Source organism: Eutrigla gurnardus (assembly GCF_963514095.1).
Source record: "Eutrigla gurnardus genome assembly, chromosome: 11".
Taxonomy (NCBI): Eukaryota; Metazoa; Chordata; class Actinopteri; order Perciformes; family Triglidae; genus Eutrigla; species Eutrigla gurnardus.
Window position 1 is genome coordinate 25,387,417 of NC_139925.1, and position 20,670 is coordinate 25,408,086.

General features: G+C 43.6%; 2 protein-coding genes across 3 annotated transcripts in view; both read right to left on the reverse strand.

The window, feature by feature from the left end:
* Positions 1-20,670, reverse strand: part of zic2b (zic family member 2 (odd-paired homolog, Drosophila) b) — a 214,702-nt gene that overhangs the window by 179,448 nt on the left and 14,584 nt on the right. The gene's annotated exons all lie outside the window — the stretch shown is intronic.
* On the reverse strand, positions 323-13,739 carry pcca (propionyl-CoA carboxylase subunit alpha). Its single transcript, XM_084021661.1, has 13 exons — positions 13,638-13,739; positions 10,161-10,311; positions 9,705-9,848; positions 8,705-8,779; positions 5,906-5,974; positions 5,687-5,762; positions 5,127-5,340; positions 4,573-4,675; positions 2,872-2,970; positions 2,600-2,653; positions 2,254-2,394; positions 1,621-1,698; positions 323-1,113 (listed from the first exon to the last, which is right to left on the reverse strand). The coding sequence occupies exons 2-13, from the start codon at positions 10,278-10,280 to the stop codon at positions 1,045-1,047; spliced, it is 1,242 nt and encodes a 413-aa protein (XP_083877787.1). The 5' UTR covers positions 10,281-10,311; positions 13,638-13,739; the 3' UTR covers positions 323-1,044.

Below are 20,670 nucleotides of genomic sequence, written 5' to 3' on the forward strand. Positions count from 1 at the left end.
ATATCAACATAACGAAGCTGAGATACTCTTCCCTCAGAGAACTGTGGTTACATTGTAACCAGACGGCCATCAGCAGGTAAGCAATCAACGAAGGCAAACAGACAATCAAAAGCCATCATGAGCAGGCAGACCAACAGAGGGATTAGACCAGGAAGCCACACCCGACTAGGCTACCAGAGTGTCTCATGGTTTCTTCACTCACTTACTCAGGTTTTTGATTTAATTGGTCACCCATCTGTTAGTGAGAACTGGTGCTGGTCCTGAAAGGTCATCACAGTCTATAACTGTTGTTTCTGATGTAGCAGACAGCAGTTCAGTCACAGTATGTTGAAAAGAAGGAGCACTTTATTGGTTGCATTGTAGATTGTTTTTTTCAAAATTCAACAACGTACCTACCTTGAGTGTTATGCACATAGTTTTGTTTTCCTCCGATGAGGCTTTCCCACATCCCTCTCTGAGATTTCTGCCTCCACTCCAATACAATGGAGGGGAATGGAATATTCTTTTTAGTGCTAAAATTACATTTGGAAAAACTCATCAGCGGCTTATAAACCATAAGGTCTATATCCAGTGTATTGGAGTGGCAGCAGACATATCCTGTTATCTCGTATATATTGCTATAGACGTATATCATATATATATGATATTTCAAACCTGGGCACATAAAGCAAAACTATTTGATTGGAAAGACAGAAGGGATAATGGGAAAAAAAACGAACTAAAAAGCTAACAAAACTTACAGTCAGGCCCAGAAAACACACAAAAAACCAGAGAACAGAGATTTACAAGAGGGTTATCACGGTGGCTGCATCGAAACATGAAAGTGGGACATGTGGGACATGTGGACCATGAAGACCGGACCGCTGATGATCTAGTTCAGCTCTGAGTCTCCGGGGAAACTAAACTGCTGGGTCTCCAGAGACCCTCCACTGGCAATAGAAATCATGTTATTGTCCAGTCTGTTTGCCAATGTGGATCTTCCTCTGGGGAGTAAGGCTCGTCCTGGTGCCGACGTCAGACCTCAAAAGGTCAAAGGTCATGGTTTTATTCAAGCTCCACCAGCAGGTCTCCCTCTCCCACCGTCTCCCCTGGCTTACAGTGGACACTCTTAACCTGGAGGCAGGAGGACATGACGACTGTAAATCCCACATACATGCAAGTGTTATTTGACTTATTTTTCTATTTACTAACGTTTTTATGACCTCCATGATTCTTTACCACATTCCAATACTTTGAACCAAAGTGGACTGGGGTCTGCTGCTTTGCATTCCTGTGCAGCTGGACCGTGGTTATAATTTTATTATATCCATTGCTGCTGTTATTAGTAGCAGTAGTCTACATTTTTACATCTATTGCACTTCTGTCCATCCTGGTAGAGGCTCCTCCTCAGAGTCTCCCAGAGGTTTCCTCCTGTTAGACTAGTTTTTATCTTATAGGGGTCCTGGGACAGAGGAAGTTGTATGTTGTAAAGCCCTTTAGAGCAGATTTTTGATTTGGGACTATACAAGTAGAACTGAATATATATTAGCGGGGATGCACTGAGCATAACAACACATCCGTTCACATCTAGGAACAAGATACAGAATAAGATACAGTAGCTCCAGTGTTTCAGATAGTTACCTTTCCTTGCTTGGCAGCAGTCAAACTGTTCTGCATCTTCATGGCTTCAATCACACAGATCTCCTGACCCTCTGCAACCTACACACAGGCAAGACCACAGGTAAGACACCAGGTAAGACCACAGGCAAGACCACAGATAAGACACCAGGTAAGACCACAGGTAAGACACCAGGTAAGACACCAGGTAAGACACCAGGTAAGACACCAGGTAAGACCACAGGTAAGACACCAGGTAAGACCACAGGCAAGACCACAGATAAGACACCAGATAAGACACCAGGTAAGACCACAGGTACGACCACAAGTAAGACCGCAGGTATTTATTGCAGCAGATAGAGATAAAAATGTTTTTTTTTTTGCTCCATCTGGATTCTGGTGTGAAGCTGTTAACAAAGTTGGCTTCTTAATTCAAGGTCAACTTTACAGCTCAGTGCTTAAGTCATCTTAGTAGCTAACTGCATTGGTAGCATGGGGCCTGTCAATCACCAGGTAGCCCCGCCCCTAAATAAAACAGCAGCTTTTTAAGACTTGAGGAGGACTGACAGTAAGGTCCAATACCGACTACCACTGTGGGGATCAGGTCTGGCTAACACATGCACATTATGTTTCGTGTTGCATATTGGGGCACTTTACCGAATCTCCAGGCTTGACGGACACAGCGACCACTGTGCCGGGCATCGGTGACCGCAGGATGCTGCTGGTATCTTCCGGAACCTTTTCTGGCATGTAGGCATTAAACTCTGCAGCCAACTTGGACAGGACGCGAACCTTAAACTACACAAAATACACAGTAGAAGAAACAGGGAAGAGGGGTCTTGTATTGAAATATGATCACAGGGAAATGCTACGAAAGGGCAATGAATGTACGAGTCAGGTCGCACCATTTCTCTTCTCAACACTATCCATATTTAGGAGACAGCAGCCTTGGTGATAAAGTGTGATTGTGTTATTACAGCTCTGTGTAGACATGTGACCTTACCGACGTGCCCAGGTACTGCAGGACAATCTTTCCTGAAGCCTCTCTGGACAGACACTGAAACAAAGACAACATTTTTTAATCTGGGCTTCCGCTTCTTCTCAGCTCTTACTGTGTGCTGAATGTGAGGTTAAAACAATGTGTGTGTGTGTGTGTGTGTGTGTGTGTGTGTGTGTGTGTGTGTGTGTGTGTGTGTGTGTGTGTGTGTGTGTGTGTGTGTGTGTGTGTGTGTGTGTGTGTGTGTGTGTGTGTGTGTGTGTGTGCGTGCGTGTTACCTGTAGCATCCTGTGTGTGCCGTTGATGGTGAGTGGTAGCAGTGTGGAGGCCAGGTTCCACTGTCCACTGACTTCCACCTTTCCTCCGTCCACCTCCACCTACAGAGACAAACACATGATTCTGTCCCTCAGAGTCCTGATGGCTGCGATGGCTCAGAGTAGTAAAACAGTGACGTCATGTCCTAAATCTACACAGAGATTATAGACCTTTTTTGTGTTTGTAAATATGTTGTGGGCGGAGACAAACTGGTGTTAACAGAAAGTTAACAGTTCTGTAGCATCGCTGTCACATGTGAAGATTAAAATCACAAATAATTGAGATCATCTGGAGACTTCTGATTATTTGACTGGTTTTTCCAGCAGATGACAAGCTGTCTGACATTAATAAGTTAACAAGTATCAATGTGGTGAGTTTCCTGAGCCTCAACTGTACAGATCCAACTACATGAACTCAGTTATAGTTACATCTTCTATATCTGGTGGAAAAACCCAGTATCTCTACTAAAGAACAACCCAGTATCTCTACTAAAGAACAACCCAGTATGTCTACTAAAGAACAACCCAGTATCTCTACTAAAGAACAACCCAGTATCTCTACTAAAGAACAACCCAGTATCTCTACTAAAGAACAACCCAGTATCTCCACTAAAGAACAACCCAGTATCTCCACTAAAGAACAACCCAGTATCTCCACTAAAGAACAACCCAGTATCTCCACTAAAGAACAACCCAGTATCTCCACTAAAGAACAACCCAGTATCTCTACTAAAGAACAACCCAGTATCTCTACTAAAGAACAACCCAGTATCTCTACTAAAGAACAACCCAGTATCTCCACTAAAGAACAACCCAGTATCTCTACTAAAGAACAACCCAGTATCTCCACTAAAGAACAACCCAGTATCTCTACTAAAGAACAACCCAGTATCTCTACTAAAGAACAACCCAGTATCTCCACTAAAGAACAACCCAGTATCTCCACTAAAGAACAACCCAGTATCTCTACTAAAGAACAACCCAGTATCTCTACTAAAGAACAACCCAGTATCTCCACTAAAGAACAACCCAGTATCTCCACTAAAGAACAACCCAGTATCTCCACTAAAGAACAACCCAGTATCTCTACTAAAGAACAACCCAGTATCTCCACTAAAGAACAACCCAGTATCTCTACTAAAGAACACCCCAGTATCTCTACTAAAGAACAACCCAGTATCTCCACTAAAGAACAACCCAGTATCTCTACTAAAGAACAACCCAGTATCTCCACTAAAGAACAACCCAGTATCTCTACTAAAGAACAACCCAGTATCTCTACTAAAGAACAACCCAGTATCTCTACTAAAGAACAACCCAGTATCTCTACTAAAGAACAACCCAGTATCTCTACTAAAGAACAACCCAGTATCTCTACTAAAGAACAACCCAGTATCTCCACTAAAGAACAACCCAGTATCTCCACTAAAGAACAACCCAGTATCTCCACTAAAGAACAACCCAGTATCTCCACTAAAGAACAACCCAGTATCTCTACTAAAGAACAACCCAGTATCTCTACTAAAGAACAACCCAGTATCTCTACTAAAGAACAACCCAGTATCTCTACTAAAGAACAAACTGGTCTATAGTTACATCACTTCCTGCTGACTGAATGAATCATATTTTATACTAATTAATAAAAAGGAAACAACCAATACTCACGGTAAAAACATCTCCTGCTTTGGTGACCTCCACAGAATGCCATCCGTCCTCCAGCTCCACACTCAGCTCCCAGCGGCTGCATTCCACGGGGCTGGAAGACACCCTGCACCAGACACACACATGATGAAGGTGACACGCTTGGTTGATTGTCATCAACCAATTGGAAGACGGGAGGTTATTCCCAGCTACTCCACATCAAACTGCTGAAAATGTGCAGGTGGTGCCGAGTATAGTATCGGTATGATTGGTGAACGATCTTCCAGGTTGATCTTACCATTTCGGTTTTCACTGAATGAGCTTATGATCTGCTTCACTCCAGGTTTACACGTTTAAAGAAATAACAGTGTGTATGAGGCCAATCAACAATGCAATACAACAACACAACAAAAGTGAATAGAAAGTATGAATTGCTCAATGACATTCATTCATTCCCTCTGTTGGCTATGTGGTGAGGTTCTATGAGAACACTTTTCAGGAAATGGTTCACTAACTGTCGGGACAGTGTGTAGCAGACTGGGTGGCCCCCACCCCATCAACCTCGGTGGAGTCCTCACCTCAGGTTACCCAGCACCTTCTGTGCCCGGAGCTGAGCAGTGATGTACAGCGCTGCTGCCGAGGCCAACAGCTCCCTGCGACCGTCTGCCTCCAGCTGGTGACCCTTAAAGCCCTCGGGGTAAACCTCTGGCAGGAAGTTGGTGCTGATGTCACCAGAGATAAACCGGGGGTGGGTGATGATTTCCCGCAGGAGGGGAATGTTGTGGGTCACACCTGGAGACACCCAGATTGATTAGAAAGGAAAAATAAGCTTCCATTTAAAATGTGACTGTCTTATAGTGTTGTCAGGATTCCAAAATTGTGACTTTGATACGAAACCCTGGTTAAATCTCTCCATACTGAAACGATATGACAGAACATGGGCATTTAAATTTGTTTTGCTATTCCACACACATCTGTGCAACGCACAGGAACAGGCCTTATTAAAACACCGTCATACTTAAAGTACCACTACTAATACATGTTTTAACAGCAGGGTGTCACCATACGTTTCTAGTATCACTACACTGTGCAACATTGTTGTCTTAGCAGACATTCATTGTAAAAACCAGCAATGTACCTCTGATGACATAGTTATCCAGGGCATCCTCCATCTTGGCAAGGGCCTCAGCTCGCGTAGCTCCATAGGTAACCAACTACAAATGTAGAGAGGAAGTGAATGCAGAACCACACAATACTTGAGGAATTTTGTAATCTACTATTTTGTTGTGACAATCTGGTACTAAAAATAAGAAACACACTATTAATGAAAGCATGATATACTCAACACATCACTGACCTTCGAGATCATGGGATCGTAGTAGATGCTGATCTCACTTCCCTCCTGGATGCCGCTGTCTACACGGACCTGACCAAGCACCAAGAAAACGTTCACATCGTCACTCTGGGAAACTACAAGCTCCAAGCTGCAGTTGGATGTGCAACTCCAACTGCGTTTTTCATGTATTTTATGCAACATTTTGTTGGTTAACCCTCCAGCCAATGTGATGCTAGATAGTCGATACCTCCAATGATGAGGTCATAGGTCAGGCATGGAACTGTTCCAACAGATCCATCCCAAATTTGGTCAGCAGACCTTGTTGATGGTAAATTGCAAAGCTTTTGGGTTGCCGTGGCGATGCAGGTAATTTTCAGTTTTGTCAACACACAGGAAGCTGTGGCAACGTGACTTTACATTGTCCAAACTGCCCCACATTTCACATTCCTCATAAGAGTCCAGGCGTCTCATGTATAAAACACAGTGTAGGATCCACACGAAACGTTTGCGTTCGTAGAAATGAGGAAATTAAACTGATTTATAAAAGCTCACGTATGTTTCCCTGCCGGTACACTATTTCCTTTTATAACTAATGTTTGTGGCAGAGCTGTCAGGTTTTACTTCCACACTATTAATACTAATTTATCAATCCACATGTGCAGGTGGTGAAGATTTGCCAATGCAGGAGGAGTGTGAGACACTGTGTCTCGGATACATCCGTTTGTCTGTTCACAGTAAACTGTCTCTGTCCCTACAGAATGAACTATGAATGCAGAAATAATAATAGAGTCACTGCAGCGACTTTAAACACAAAAACTATATGAAAACTAAAATCGTTCCTTTGTACGTACCTCGTAAGCAAATGTCACTTTTCCACTTTTTATTTTATATCGTTTTGTGTCCATTTACATTTCCAGTGATGGAAGTGTTATTTTTACTGAACTTTTTGAATCTAATGTATTGTTGTATTTTTTACATGTGTACTGGATTTACAGATGAGCAGGAGCAAGAGCTTTTAAAGCTCACAAATAAAACACATTTTACTTTCTTTAGTATTCCTAGTATTAGGAGACATCACTGAAAACCACTGATGCTCTTTTTCTGCAATTCTTTAAGGCCACATGATCCTTTGATTTCTGGAACGTCATCAGCTCTAGAGCTGACAGCAGCAGACCACCAGTGTCGGTAATCAAGCCAAGACAGCTTCGGTTTCTCTTCTCTTAGGATTACAAAAGGTACTTCTAGAATAGTTATGGCTCACTGGATCTATAGGTGACGTGTGATATGAAGTGAAATGTAATGTCTGAGATAAGTCATTACTTCATTACTACAATCTGGCTTCACTTCTCCCATAACTATTGGTTTTATACCCTCACCGGCCACTTTATTAGGTACACCTTTCTAGTATCGGGTTGGACCCCCTTTTGCCTTCAGAACTGCCTTAATCCTTCGTGGCATAGATTCAACAAGGTACTGGAAACATTCCTCAGAGAGTTTGGTCCATATTGACATGATAGCATCACGCAGTTGCTGCAGATTTGTCGGCTGCACATCCATGATGCGAATCTCCCGTTCCACCACATCCCAAAGGTGCTCTATTGGATTGAGCTCTGGTGACTGTGGAGGCCATTTGAGTACAGTGAACTCATTGTCATGTTCAAGAAACCAGTCTGAGATGATTCACGCTTTATGACATGGCGCGTTATCCTGCTGGAAGTAGCCATCAGAAGATGGGTACACTGTGGTCATAAAGGGATGGACATGGTCAGCAACAATACTCAGGTAGGCTGTGGCGTTGACACGATGCTCAATTGGTACTAATGGGCCCAAAGTGTGCCAAGAAAATATCCCCCACACCATTACACCACCACCACCACCAGCCTGAACCGTTGATACAAGGCAGGATGGATCCATGCTTTCATGTTGTTGACGCCAAATTCTGACCCTACCATCCGAATGTCGCAGCAGAAATCGAGACTCATCAGACCAGGCAACGTTTTTCCAATCTTCTATTGTCCAATTTTGGTGAGCCTGTGCGAATTGTAGCCTCAGTTTCCTGTTCTTGCTGACAGGAGTGGCACCCGGTGTGGTCTTCTGCTGCTGTAGCCCATCCGCCTCAAGATTGGACGTGTTGTGCGTTCAGAGATGCTCTTCTGCATACCTCGGGTGTAACGAGTGGTTATTTGAGTTACTGTTGCCTTTCTATCAGCTCGAACCAGTCTGGCCATTCTCCTCTGACCTCTGGCATCAACAAGGCATTTGCACCCACAGAACTGCTGCTCACTGGATATTTTCTCTTTTTTGGACCATTCTCTGTAAACCCTAGAGATGGTTGTGCGTGAAAATCCCAGTAGATCAGCAGTTTCTGAAATACTCACCAACAACCATGCCACGTTCAAAGTCACTTAAATCACCTTTCTTCCCCATTCTGATGCTCAGTTTGAACTGCAGCAGATCATCTTGACCAAGTCTACATGCCTAAATGCATTGAGTTGCTGCCATGTGATTGGCTGATTAGAAATTTGCGTTAACAAGCAGTTGGACAGGTGTACCTAATAAAGTGGCCGGTGAGTGTAGAACGTGTTAGAAATAAAAGCCCTGGCCTGAAGGCTTCCACACACCCATAATGAGTTACATTCATAGCGCCACCTACTGACAACAGCAGCCTTATTTGACAAAGAGAAGGCAATTTACATGAAATGTACATGGTGTGTGTTCTCTAGCGCCACACAGTGGGCACAGGAAGTCAACAACATTTGCAATACATAATTTCCTGGCACCACTTGCATCCAAACCTGTCGCTGTAAGACACACACTTACGTTGCTGAGGCTGAGTGGCTCTTGGTACTGGGACAGTCGTCCAATGGAGGGAAGACCAAATGACTTGTAAGGATCCTAAAAGAAAACAAGACAAGGAAACTCACTGCCTGTCGTTAATTCACTATACTTATAATGTAAAAAGGTCTATAAATAAAAAGAAAAAAAAACAAGGCAAGGAAACAATGAAGCTTCAGTTTACTAGTTTTCTATTTACCTTGTGCAATATCTTCCTTTTGTCCAACAAAAGTAGTTAATATTTAATTGTTTGTGTATTTTAGACTGACAAGTGGAAACACTCCCAAATGTCCTTGTGTTTTTGTTCAATGACAATAAAGGCCATCAACCTAATGTCAAACAAAAATACTATGACTTCATCACCTTTATGTCTTTCTAACATATCTTGTATGTATTGCTGGGTGTGGTCATTGTGTGTGTGTGTTCAGTGTTTGAGGGATCTGCACTTCCAGCTGCTGGTGTTGTACTTTACTGCCATGTCACACTAAATAGTCCTTACCTCCAGAGCGACCTCTTCCCGAGTATTAGCTAAATTAACACATTGTTAGGAGTGTTTAAATAATCATAGCCATATAGAGATGTCCATATCCACAGCTATAACGCATTATACACTTAGGATGCATTATAATCTGCCTATAGGATAGTATGATTATAGTTTAAACAAGGAAAGTGAAGCAAATATCATTTAATCTATGCTAGAACCCACTTTACTTAAAACAAACAATGACGACTTAAGTACATTATAATGACATGGTAGCAGTGATTATAAAAGATTACAATGTATTACAGCTTTAGGAATTAGTCATTAAACATATGTGTATTATGATTATCATTATAAAACAATATGAATATTTTTATTTTATAAATGTAATTATACTGTTATAACACATTATATAGTTATACTGCATTGTAAAGATGAGCGTGATAGAAAGTGTTACCAAGACCAACACACCCAAACACCACAGTCATGACATCACATACAGACCTCAGCGTAGACGCGACTCTCAATGGCCCAGCCGTTTATTGGGATATCTTCCTGTTTGTGCTGCAGTTGGTAACCCTTGGCAACCCTGATCATCTGCTCCACCAGGTCCAGGCCAGTTATAAACTCTGTAATCGGGTGCTCCACCTGGGGGTCAAAGGTTAAACAGAAGATACAGTTTCTATGGGTAAAACTCAAAGAAACCCTTTCAGGTGTTTCAGCCAAACATCAGGAGGCGTGTCCTCAGTTCACTCTCACATGTCATGTTGATATAAACCCAATCATCACATGTGCACAATGCATCTTGGTATAAGTTTGGTTGTGGAGGATCCATCAGGGAAGAGAAGGCCACATTTCTGGGCTGCATTTGAAGGAGCCTTTGAAATGAGACAGCCTGGTCTCAGCCGCTGTCATGCAGCTTCTGAAGGATGGACGCTGAACTAGGAAACAGCAACTGACCTGTAGTCGTGTGTTCATCTCCAGGAAGTAGAAGTTCTTGGTAGAATCCACCAGAAACTCCACGGTGCCAGCAGAGGAGTACTGCACAGCCTTCGCCAGCTGCACTGCCTGCTCACCCATCGCTCGCCGTGTCTCTGGGTCCAGGAAAGTACTGGAGAGGAGACGACACGATGCTCAGACTCACCTCAGTGGTGCAAATAGTGAGTCTAATTGAAACACAGCTTAATGTTCAACAAATCTATCTTTTAAAGATATTCTGCTATGCACGGACGTAATTTAGGGGGGGGGACACAGGGGACATGTCCCCTGCACTTTTTACCGTCCAAAAACAATGTTACGCTATAGTAAACGGATACGCGTCAAGCACTAGGACCAAGCGGAAAACGGCCGCTCAAACTGAAGCCTGTTTCCCTTAGTCTAGACCGCCCACAAGCTCCTCGATTGGCTCTGCCGTTTCTTGTGTGATTGGCCGTCCCCGCTGTCACTCCATCTTGCACACCGACGGTCTGCTAGTCTGCGATCAGGAGTCCTACAGGAGTCCGCTACTGGAAGTTGGGAGTTTGTTCTGCCTGGTTCACGTCTGCTAGAAGGATTGTAATATCAGAGGTTTTATTTACATTAACGTTTGAATCGGTGTCCATGTGCGTATGTGCGCACGTGCATGTGTATGTGCGTTTGGTAATTAGACGCAGCCAGGATGTCTAAAAGAAAAGTGGACATAAGAGACTTCTTTAGAAGTCAAAGTCTAAGTTACTCAAAGAAATGCGTTACACCCATCCTGCAACACCTTCACTGGCTCCCACCACAAAGCAGCATATCCACTTCAAGATCCTCCTCATCATCTACAAAGCTCTCAATAATCTGATCAATAAAATGTATTAGTATTATTATTGTTGTTATTATTACTATTGGATTAGAATTCGGTGATAATGTTTTGCTACATGATTTACAACCAGTCAAACCAAAAAAGGGAACAGTAAACTTAAAATTAGCAATAGAAAACTAGAAGAACTACTAGAAAACACAGTGAACTGAAAGAGTTAGAGTTTTATTAAAAATACTTGTGTCCCCCCCCCCCCCCCCCCCACTTCTGAAATCAAAATTTCATCCTTGCTGCTATGGTGTTATGCTGCTATGATGCAGAAGAGTTATTATTAGGGATGCACGGTTGCAAGGTATCGGCCGATATTGAGGTAAAACGTATTATCGGATATCGGCTAACACGCCAATATATTAAACCGATAAATAAAGACGGCTGCTTCCTTGATTAAATCCGATTAAATGCCCGAGGGCTCGAGGATTGCCTGCGCATCGCGCCGCGACACGTCACCTACTTGAACTTGCAGCAGAGCGAGGGAGAAGTTCAAAATGTCAGCGGTGTGGAAGTTTTTTAAGGTGTTGGAAACGGATAGCAAAGTTCGTATTTGCAATGATTGTTCAGCGTCGGTGATGCGAGGAGGAGCCAAGACGCATTCTTTTAACACGTAAGTCGCAGTCGGCAACATTTGTTTGATCATATTCACTGAAGCCGACACTATGCGGCGAGTCAGAGGTAACGCCAAGCGCCCCTCAGGTGGAGACTGATTGTCCCACTGTGCACGGAGCAGGGAACGCGCACGCTCGCTCGCCCACGCCGAACCTTTCCGCGGTGTGTGAGGCTCCGCAGGTCAGGCAGGAGGTGTATCAGCTGAGCGGGGCAGGAAGGCTTTGTGTGCACACGCTGAGTCGACGGCACTTCATGAAGAAGCGGGCAAGAAACGGGTTTGCTCCGCTGATCTGTGAGCGTGAGGGGATGTTATTCATAGAAATGCACTGTTAAAATAGTTCAGATAAAAGGGTGTGTTAAATAGATCAGTTAAATCAGTTAAGTTAATTATTTGGTAGAATATCAGTAAAACTGTGACGCTGTGTGCTGTAAAACCTGTTAAAACATGTAGTTTCAAAAATTGTACGTGTACTCCATGCCGTTTATCGATGAGAGAAGACACGGCGCGTTCACAGAATGTGGTGCACGCGCACTGACGAGCACTCGATGGGAGGGAGCGGAGGAGCGTGGTGGTAGAGGGGAGGCGCGTGAGTGTTCATTCAAAATGTGACTCTTGGCACATCTCGGCATATCGGATATCGGCAGAAAATCCAATATCGTGGATCCCTAGTTATTATTTAAAAAAATAAAGGTCATTGTTGTACAAACACTTCTAGATAATGTGTTTACCCTAACCCTCTAGAGAGCCTAAGTCTCGCCCCTTCCTGTGGACCACCACGGGGACTTATGTTGGAAAAAATATGTACAGTACTCAAAGGCGAGAGGCGAATAATGATTGATCTTGTTTGTGTCAATTTAAAAAGATAATTTAACATGTCAAAGTCTCATTTTGTGTTCTAACAGTGATGGTCCACCAACAGGGAGGTAAGTGTCGTCTCTCTGTGTGTTGGGTACCAGGATGAAACGTTACTATAACAACAGGTCTCTCTGTGTGTTGGGGACCAGGATGTAACGTTACTATAGCAACAGGTCTCTCTGTGTGGTGGGTACCAGGATGAAACGTTACTATAGCAACAGGTCTCTCTGTGTGTTGGGTACCAGGATGTAACATTACTATAGCAACAGGTCTCTCTGTGTGTTGGGTACCAGGATGAAACGTTACTATAGCAACAGGTCTCTCTGTGTGTTGGGGACCAGGATGTAACGTTACTATAGCAACAGGTCTCTCTGTGTGTTGGGTACCAGGATGTAACGTTACTATAGCAACAGGTCTCTCTGTGTGTTGGGTACCAGGATGAAACGTTACTATAGCAACAGGTCTCTCTGTGTGTTGGGTACCAGGATGTAACGTTACTATAGCAACAGGTCTCTCTGTGTGTTGGGTACCAGGATGTAACGTTACTATAACAACAGGTCTCTCTGTGTGTTGGGTACCAGGATGTAACGTTACTATAACAACATGTCTCTCTGTGTGTTGGTACCAGGATGTAACGTTACTATAACAACAGGTCTCTCTGTGTGTTGGGTACCAGGATGTAACTTTACTAACAACAGGTCTCTCTGTGTGTTGGGTACCAGGATGTAATGTTACTATAACAACAGGTCTCTCTGTGTGTTGGGTACCAGGATGTAACGTTACTACAACAACAGGTTGTTGGGTACCAGGATGTAACTTTACTAACAACAGGTCTCTCTGTGTGCTGGGTACCAGGATGTAATGTTACTATAACAACAGGTCTCTCTGTGTGTTGGGTACCAGGATGTAACATTACTATAACAACAGGTCTCTCTGCGTGTTGGGTACCAGGATGTAACGTTACACTGAGACTTTCTGGACTTGAACAATTAAATTGACAAACATCATACGTCAAATAGACCTTTGTGCCAAATTCCCTCCCAACGTTCCGAAGAGTTCATTGGAATGGGACGTACACACAGATGGACGGACAACCCGCCAACAAAAGGAGCAGACAGTAGAGTTTCTCACTAACCTGGGAGCTTCTTCCACCACCTTCTGGTTCCTCCTCTGGATGGAGCATTCCCTCTCATTCAACCACAGAGCATTACCATGTTGATCAGCCAGCACCTGCAACACAAACACCATTCAATGGTTCGACGCAGCAAGAATTTATTTAGTGATTTTGATCATTTATCACAAAAGCTAGACAGTATTTTGAAACAGCTTATGTTCACAATGAAAATAATGAAACTAGATTCTTTTTGTGTTTGTAAATATGTATCTCTAAAGAACAAGCCAGTTGCTGAGGCCATAAGGGTGACAACCACAATACGTAGATTGAAAGCTGTGTCATAAAATAACCTTATACGCGGATGATGTTCTAATCCTTCTGACCGACCCTGAAACATCTGTACCAGGTCTTATTGATGTGATTGACAGATTCAGTTGTTTTTCTGGTTATAAGATCCATCCATCATCCATTGTCTTCCGCTTATCCGGGACCAGGTCGCGGGGGCAGCTGCCTGAGCAGGGACGCCCAGACTTCTCTCTCCCCGGACACTTCCCCTAGCTCCTCTGGGAGGACCCCAAGGCGTTCCCAGGCCAGCCGGGCTACATAGTCACTCCAGCATATCCTGGGTCTTCCTCTGGGTCTCCTCCCGGTGGGGCATGCCTGGGGTGCAGTCGAATAGTCTTTTTTGCTTAGGAAGGTTCCTAACTGAAGAAGTGACCCGGAAGTAAACAAGTGGCTAGTGAAACAAGTGAAACTAAAACCACAAGTGAAACTAAAACCACAAATGAAACGTGAATAAAGCAAATGGTCAAACAGGAAGGAGGAGCTGCTGGACCTGAAGCCGGTCAGTGAACCAGCTGTTGATAAAACCAACATGTGGAGAAGTGGACGATGCGCTTTTTGTAGTCCATTATTGTAGTTTATCCAGCGCAGACGCGTCAATCGCCGGTGCCGATCATCAGCTGTTAATCATCAGCGGCATTATAATGACGTAGCTTAGTGAAAGTCCGGTCGGATTCTCTGAGCACCGCGGCCGTCTTTTCTTAAGTCCTTTTGAATTCTCCTATCGCCTTTCCTTAACCCCGTGACGTTTTCCCCAGAGGTCAAGGAATAGGAGATAGGAATAGGAGTTAGGACCTTATTTTTTGACTATTCGATTGCACCCCTGGAACACCTCCCGAGGGAGGCGTCCAGGGGGCATCCGGTACAGATGCCCGAGCCAGCTCAGCTGGCTCCTCTCGATGTGGAGGAGCAGCAGCTCTACTCCGAGCTCCCCCCGTGTGATGGAGCTCCTCATCCTATCTCTAAGGGAGCGCCCCGCCACCCTGCGGAGGAAGCTCATTTCGGCCGCTTGTATCCGGGATCTTATTCTTTCAGTCACTACCCAGAGTTCATGACCATAGGTGAGGGTTGGAACGTAGATTGATCGGTAAATCGAGAGCTTCGCCTTTCGGCTCAGCTCTCTCTTCACCACGACGGACCGATACAACGACCGCATTCCTACGGCCGCTGCGCCGATCCGCCTGTCAATCTCGCGTTCCATCCTTCCATCACTCGTGAACAAGACCACAAGATACTTAAACTCCTCCACTTGAGGCAGGAACTCTACCCCGACCCGGAGGGAGCAAGCCACCTTTCTCCGGTCGAGAACCATGGCGTCAGATTTGGAGGTGCTGATCCTCATCCCAGCTGCTTCACACTTAGCTGCAAACCACCTCAGGACATGCTGGAAGTCCTGGCTCGAAGGAGCCAACAAGACCACATCGTCTGCAAAGAGCAGGGATGGAATCTAGTGGCTCCCGAACCAGATCCCCTCCGGCCCATGGCTGCACCTAGAAATCCTGTCCATAAAAATAATGAACAGAACCGGTGACAGAGGGCAGCCCTGCTGGAGACCAACATGCACCTGAAACAGGTCTGACTTACTGCCGGCAATGCGAACCAAGCTCCTGCTCTGGTCGTACAGGGACCGAACAGCCCTTAGCAGAGGGCCCCCGACCCCGTACTCCCGAAGTACCTCCCACAGAATGCCACGAGGGACACGGTCGAATGCCTTCTCCAGGTCCACAAAACACATGTGGACTGGTTGGGTAAACTCCCATGAACCCTCGAGCACCTTGTGGAGGGTATAGAGCTGGTCCAGTGTTCCACGGCCAGGACGAAAACCGCATGAGCTTCTTAACTACCTCGGTGACTTCGGCCCGGGTAATGGGTGGATGAACCTCCGAGTCCCCAGCCTCTGCTTCTTCTATGGAAGACGTGTCTGAGGAGATCCTCGAAGTATTCCTTCCACCGTCTGACGATATCCCCAGTCGAAGTCAACAGCTCCCCACCTCCACCGTAAACAGTCATGGTGGAGGGCTGCTTCCCCTTCCTGAGGCGCTGGATGGTTTGCCAGAATTTCCTCTAGGCTGACCAGTAGTCCTCCTCCATGGCCTCCCCTCTTCCCAGACCCGAGCCTTTGCTTCAGTGTTCGCCCGCGCTGCAGCACGCTTGACCTGCCGGTACCCGTGAGCTGCCTCAGGAGTCCCCCGGGCCAACCAGGTTCGGTAGGTGATCAGTTGACAGCTCAACCCCTCTCTTCACCCGAGTGTCCAAGACCCGGCGGTCAGATGACACAACCACGAAGCCGATCATTGACCTCTGGCCTAGGGTGTCCTGGTGCCACGTGCACTGATGGACACCCTTATGCTTGAACATGGTGTTCGTTATGGACAAACCATGACTAGCACAGAAGTCCAATAACAGAACACCACTCAGGTTCAGATCGGGGAGGCCGTTCCTCCCAATCACGCCCCTTTAGGTAACACTGTCGTTACCCACGTGAGCGTTGAAGTCCCCGCGTAAACGTCCTTGTTTGTTTTAAGATTAAGGTCATAAGATCAACCTGGCTAAATCAGAGGCTATGCCCCTTGGTACCCTTTCAACAATACCAACTACTGTACCTTCCTTTCCTTTCAAATGGTCTCCCAATGGGTTTGTGTATTTAGGAGTCTTCATCACCCCATCCTTTGATCAATTATATAAAGCCAACTTTGCACCCTTATTTTGTAAAATTAAGCAGGACTTAGAGCGATGGATGTCACTTCCTATTTCCTGGTTAGGAAGCATTGCCCTGGTCAAAATGAATGTGTTGCCTAGGTTACTGTACCCTATCCAAATGATTCCTGTTTTGTTCTCTCAAAGGGTGTTGAAGGATATTAATGGGTGGCTCAGCTCTTTGATTTGGAACAAGCATAGACCCAGGCTTAAGATGGCAGTATTACATTTACCAAGTTTGATGGGTGGCCTGGACTTACCCAATATTAAAATTTACCAACTTTGTGCCCATTTAAGATTTGTAAACAACTGGGTTAAGGGTAACACTTCAATCTGGATTGAGACAGCATTGGTGATCTTTTATTTTTTAATACTTTTAAAGAAATCAAAGCTTTTTGTGTAAATCCTGTAACAATCAACACTTTAAAAGCATGGCGGCTTGTCCGTCGTCTTGAGGGAAGATCAAATGTAACATCCATTTTAATCCCAATAATAAATAATCCTGCTTTTCCTCCAGGTTCTTCGGACCCTGGTTTTTGACAGTGGTCTAATAAGAATATTAAATCCCTCAGTGACCTGCTTTCAGATGATAAGCTTATGTCATTTGAACAGCTTACTAACAAATACAAAATTGTCCAAATAAGATTTCTTTCGCTTTTTGCAAATAAGGCATTATATTATTCATAGCACAACCCTTATTGATCACCCTGAAATATCTGCTGTTGAGAAAATTCTGTTTCATCAACAGTTGAAAGTGTCTCTGAGCTCATTTTACCATAAACTTAATGTTTTTTCTACTACTGATGCACAGGGGGTCAGACGTGTGTGGGAGAAGGAGTTGTCTGTGACCATAGATGAAGACAAGTGGGATATCATTTGGTCTCTTGCAAAAATGATCTCAATTTGCACTCAAATAAGAGCAATACAAATTAAGATTTTGCACAGATTACATATTTCCCCTCACTGCAGGCACTTCTTCAACCGCTCTCTCTCCCCTCTGTGTCTCAAGTGTAAAACTGAACTTAAACTCATTGTTTCTGGTTGTGTCATAAACTTCAAAGATATTGGGTTGAAATTATAAGTGAAATGCAGAGAATGTTTCATATTAATATAGAAATGGACCCCATGTCCCTGATTCTAGGTCTTCCAAGTGACTATCTGAAAACAGCAGTCAACAAAAGACTGTATAATATTCTAACGTTTGCAGCTAGGAAAAATGTTCTTTTGCAGTGGGTCAGTGACAAGGTTCCTTCTATCTGTGGATGGCACAAAATAATTTTTTAACTGATCCCTTTCGAATATCTTACTAACGTTATACATCACAGTGTGTGAGTACAGTTCTACAGAGTATGGCGCCCGTTTTTGGACTATATCGGTCTAGACATTTCCTCCACCCTATTAAAAGGACTGCTGTGGAATTGAACAACGTTCGTGTACTGTAAGATTCACCACCTCTTGTATCATGTCATAAGTTCATCTCCTATGTGAGAGCTGTAGTATATGTTTTGTGTGCGTTTTGCTTTTCGTCTAGTGTTGTAGACACTGTTTGTTTGTTGAATGGGAACAAAAATTGCAATAAAAACAATGGAAAAAAAGAAAAAAAAAAAGAACAACCAAGTACCTCTACTAAAGAACAACCCATTATCTCCACTAAAGAACAACCCATTATCTCCACTAAAGAACAACCCATTATCTCCACTAAAGAACAACCCATTATCTCCACTAAAGAACAACCCAGTATCTCCACTAAAGAACAACCCAGTATCTCCACTAAAGAACAACCCAGTATCTCTACTAAAGAACAACCCAGTATCTCTACTAAAGAACAAACAAGTATATCCACTAAAGAACAACCCAGTATCTCTACTCAAGAACAACCCAGTATCTCCACTAAAGAACAACCCAGTATCTCTACTCAAGAACAACCCAGTATCTCCACTAAAGAACAACCCAGTATCTCCACTAAAGAACAACCCAGTATATCTACTTAAGAACAACCCAGTATCTCTACTAAAGAACAACCCAGTATCTCTACTAAAGAACAACCCAGTATCTCCACTAAAGAACAACCCAGTATCTCCACTAAAGAACAACCCAGTATCTCTACTAAAGAACAACCCAGTATCTCCACTAAAGAACAACCCAGTATCTCCACTAAAGAACAACCCAGTATCTCCACTAAAGAACAACCCAGTATCTCTACTAAAGAACAACCCAGTATCTCCACTAAAGAACAACCCAGTATCTCTACTAAAGAACAACCCAGTATCTCTACTAAAGAACAAACAAGTATATCCACTAAAGAACAACCCAGTATCTCTACTAAAGAACAACCCAGTATCTCTACTAAAGAACAAACAAGTATATCCACTAAAGAACAAACAAGTATATCCACTAAAGAACAAACAAGTATCTCCACTAAAGAACAACCCAGTATCTCTACTAAAGGACAACCCAGTATCTCTACTAAAGGACAACCCAGTATCTCCACTAAAGAACAACCCAGTATCTCCACTAAAGAACAACCCAGTATCTCCACTAAAGAACAACCCAGTATCTCTACTCAAGAACAACCCAGTATCTCCACTAAAGAACAACCCAGTATCTCTACTCAAGAACAACCCAGTATCTCCACTAAAGAACAACCCAGTATCTCCACTAAAGAACAACCCAGTATATCTACTTAAGAACAACCCAGTATCTCTACTAAAGAACAACCCAGTATCTCTACTAAAGAACAACCCAGTATCTCCACTAAAGAACAACCCAGTATCTCCACTAAAGAACAACCCAGTATCTCTACTAAAGAACAACCCAGTATCTCCACTAAAGAACAACCCAGTATCTCCACTAAAGAACAACCCAGTATCTCCACTAAAGAACAACCCAGTATCTCTACTAAAGAACAACCCAGTATCTCCACTAAAGAACAACCCAGTATCTCTACTAAAGAACAACCTAGTATATCTACTTAAGAACAACCCAGTATCTCTACTAAAGAACAACCCAGTATCTCTAATAAAGAACAACCCAGTATCTCTACTCAAGAACAACCCAGTATCTCTACTCAAGAACAACCCAGTATCTCCACTAAAGAACAACCCAGTATCTCCACTAAAGAACAACCCAGTATATCTACTTAAGAACAACCCAGTATCTCTACTAAAGAACAACCCAGTATCTCTACTAAAGAACAACCCAGTATCTCCACTAAAGAACAACCCAGTATCTCCACTAAAGAACAACCCAGTATCTCTACTAAAGAACAACCCAGTATCTCCACTAAAGAACAACCCAGTATCTCCACTAAAGAACAACCCAGTATCTCCACTAAAGAACAACCCAGTATCTCTACTAAAGAACAACCCAGTATCTCCACTAAAGAACAACCCAGTATCTCTACTAAAGAACAAACAAGTATATCCACTAAAGAACAACCCAGTATCTCTACTAAAGAACAAACAAGTATATCCACTAAAGAACAAACAAGTATATCCACTAAAGAACAAACAAGTATCTCCACTAAAGAACAACCAGTATCTCTACTAAAGAACAACCCAGTATCTCTACTAAAGGACAACCCAGTATCTCCACTAAAGAACAACCCAGTATCTCCACTAAAGAACAACCCAGTATCTCCACTAAAGAACAACCCAGTATCTCTACTCAAGAACAACCCAGTATCTCCACTAAAGAACAACCCAGTATCTCTACTCAAGAACAACCCAGTATCTCCACTAAAGAACAACCCAGTATCTCCACTAAAGAACAACCCAGTATATCTACTTAAGAACAACCCAGTATCTCTACTAAAGAACAACCCAGTATCTCTACTAAAGAACAACCCAGTATCTCCACTAAAGAACAACCCAGTATCTCCACTAAAGAACAACCCAGTATCTCTACTAAAGAACAACCCAGTATCTCCACTAAAGAACAACCCAGTATCTCCACTAAAGAACAACCCAGTATCTCCACTAAAGAACAACCCAGTATCTCTACTAAAGAACAACCC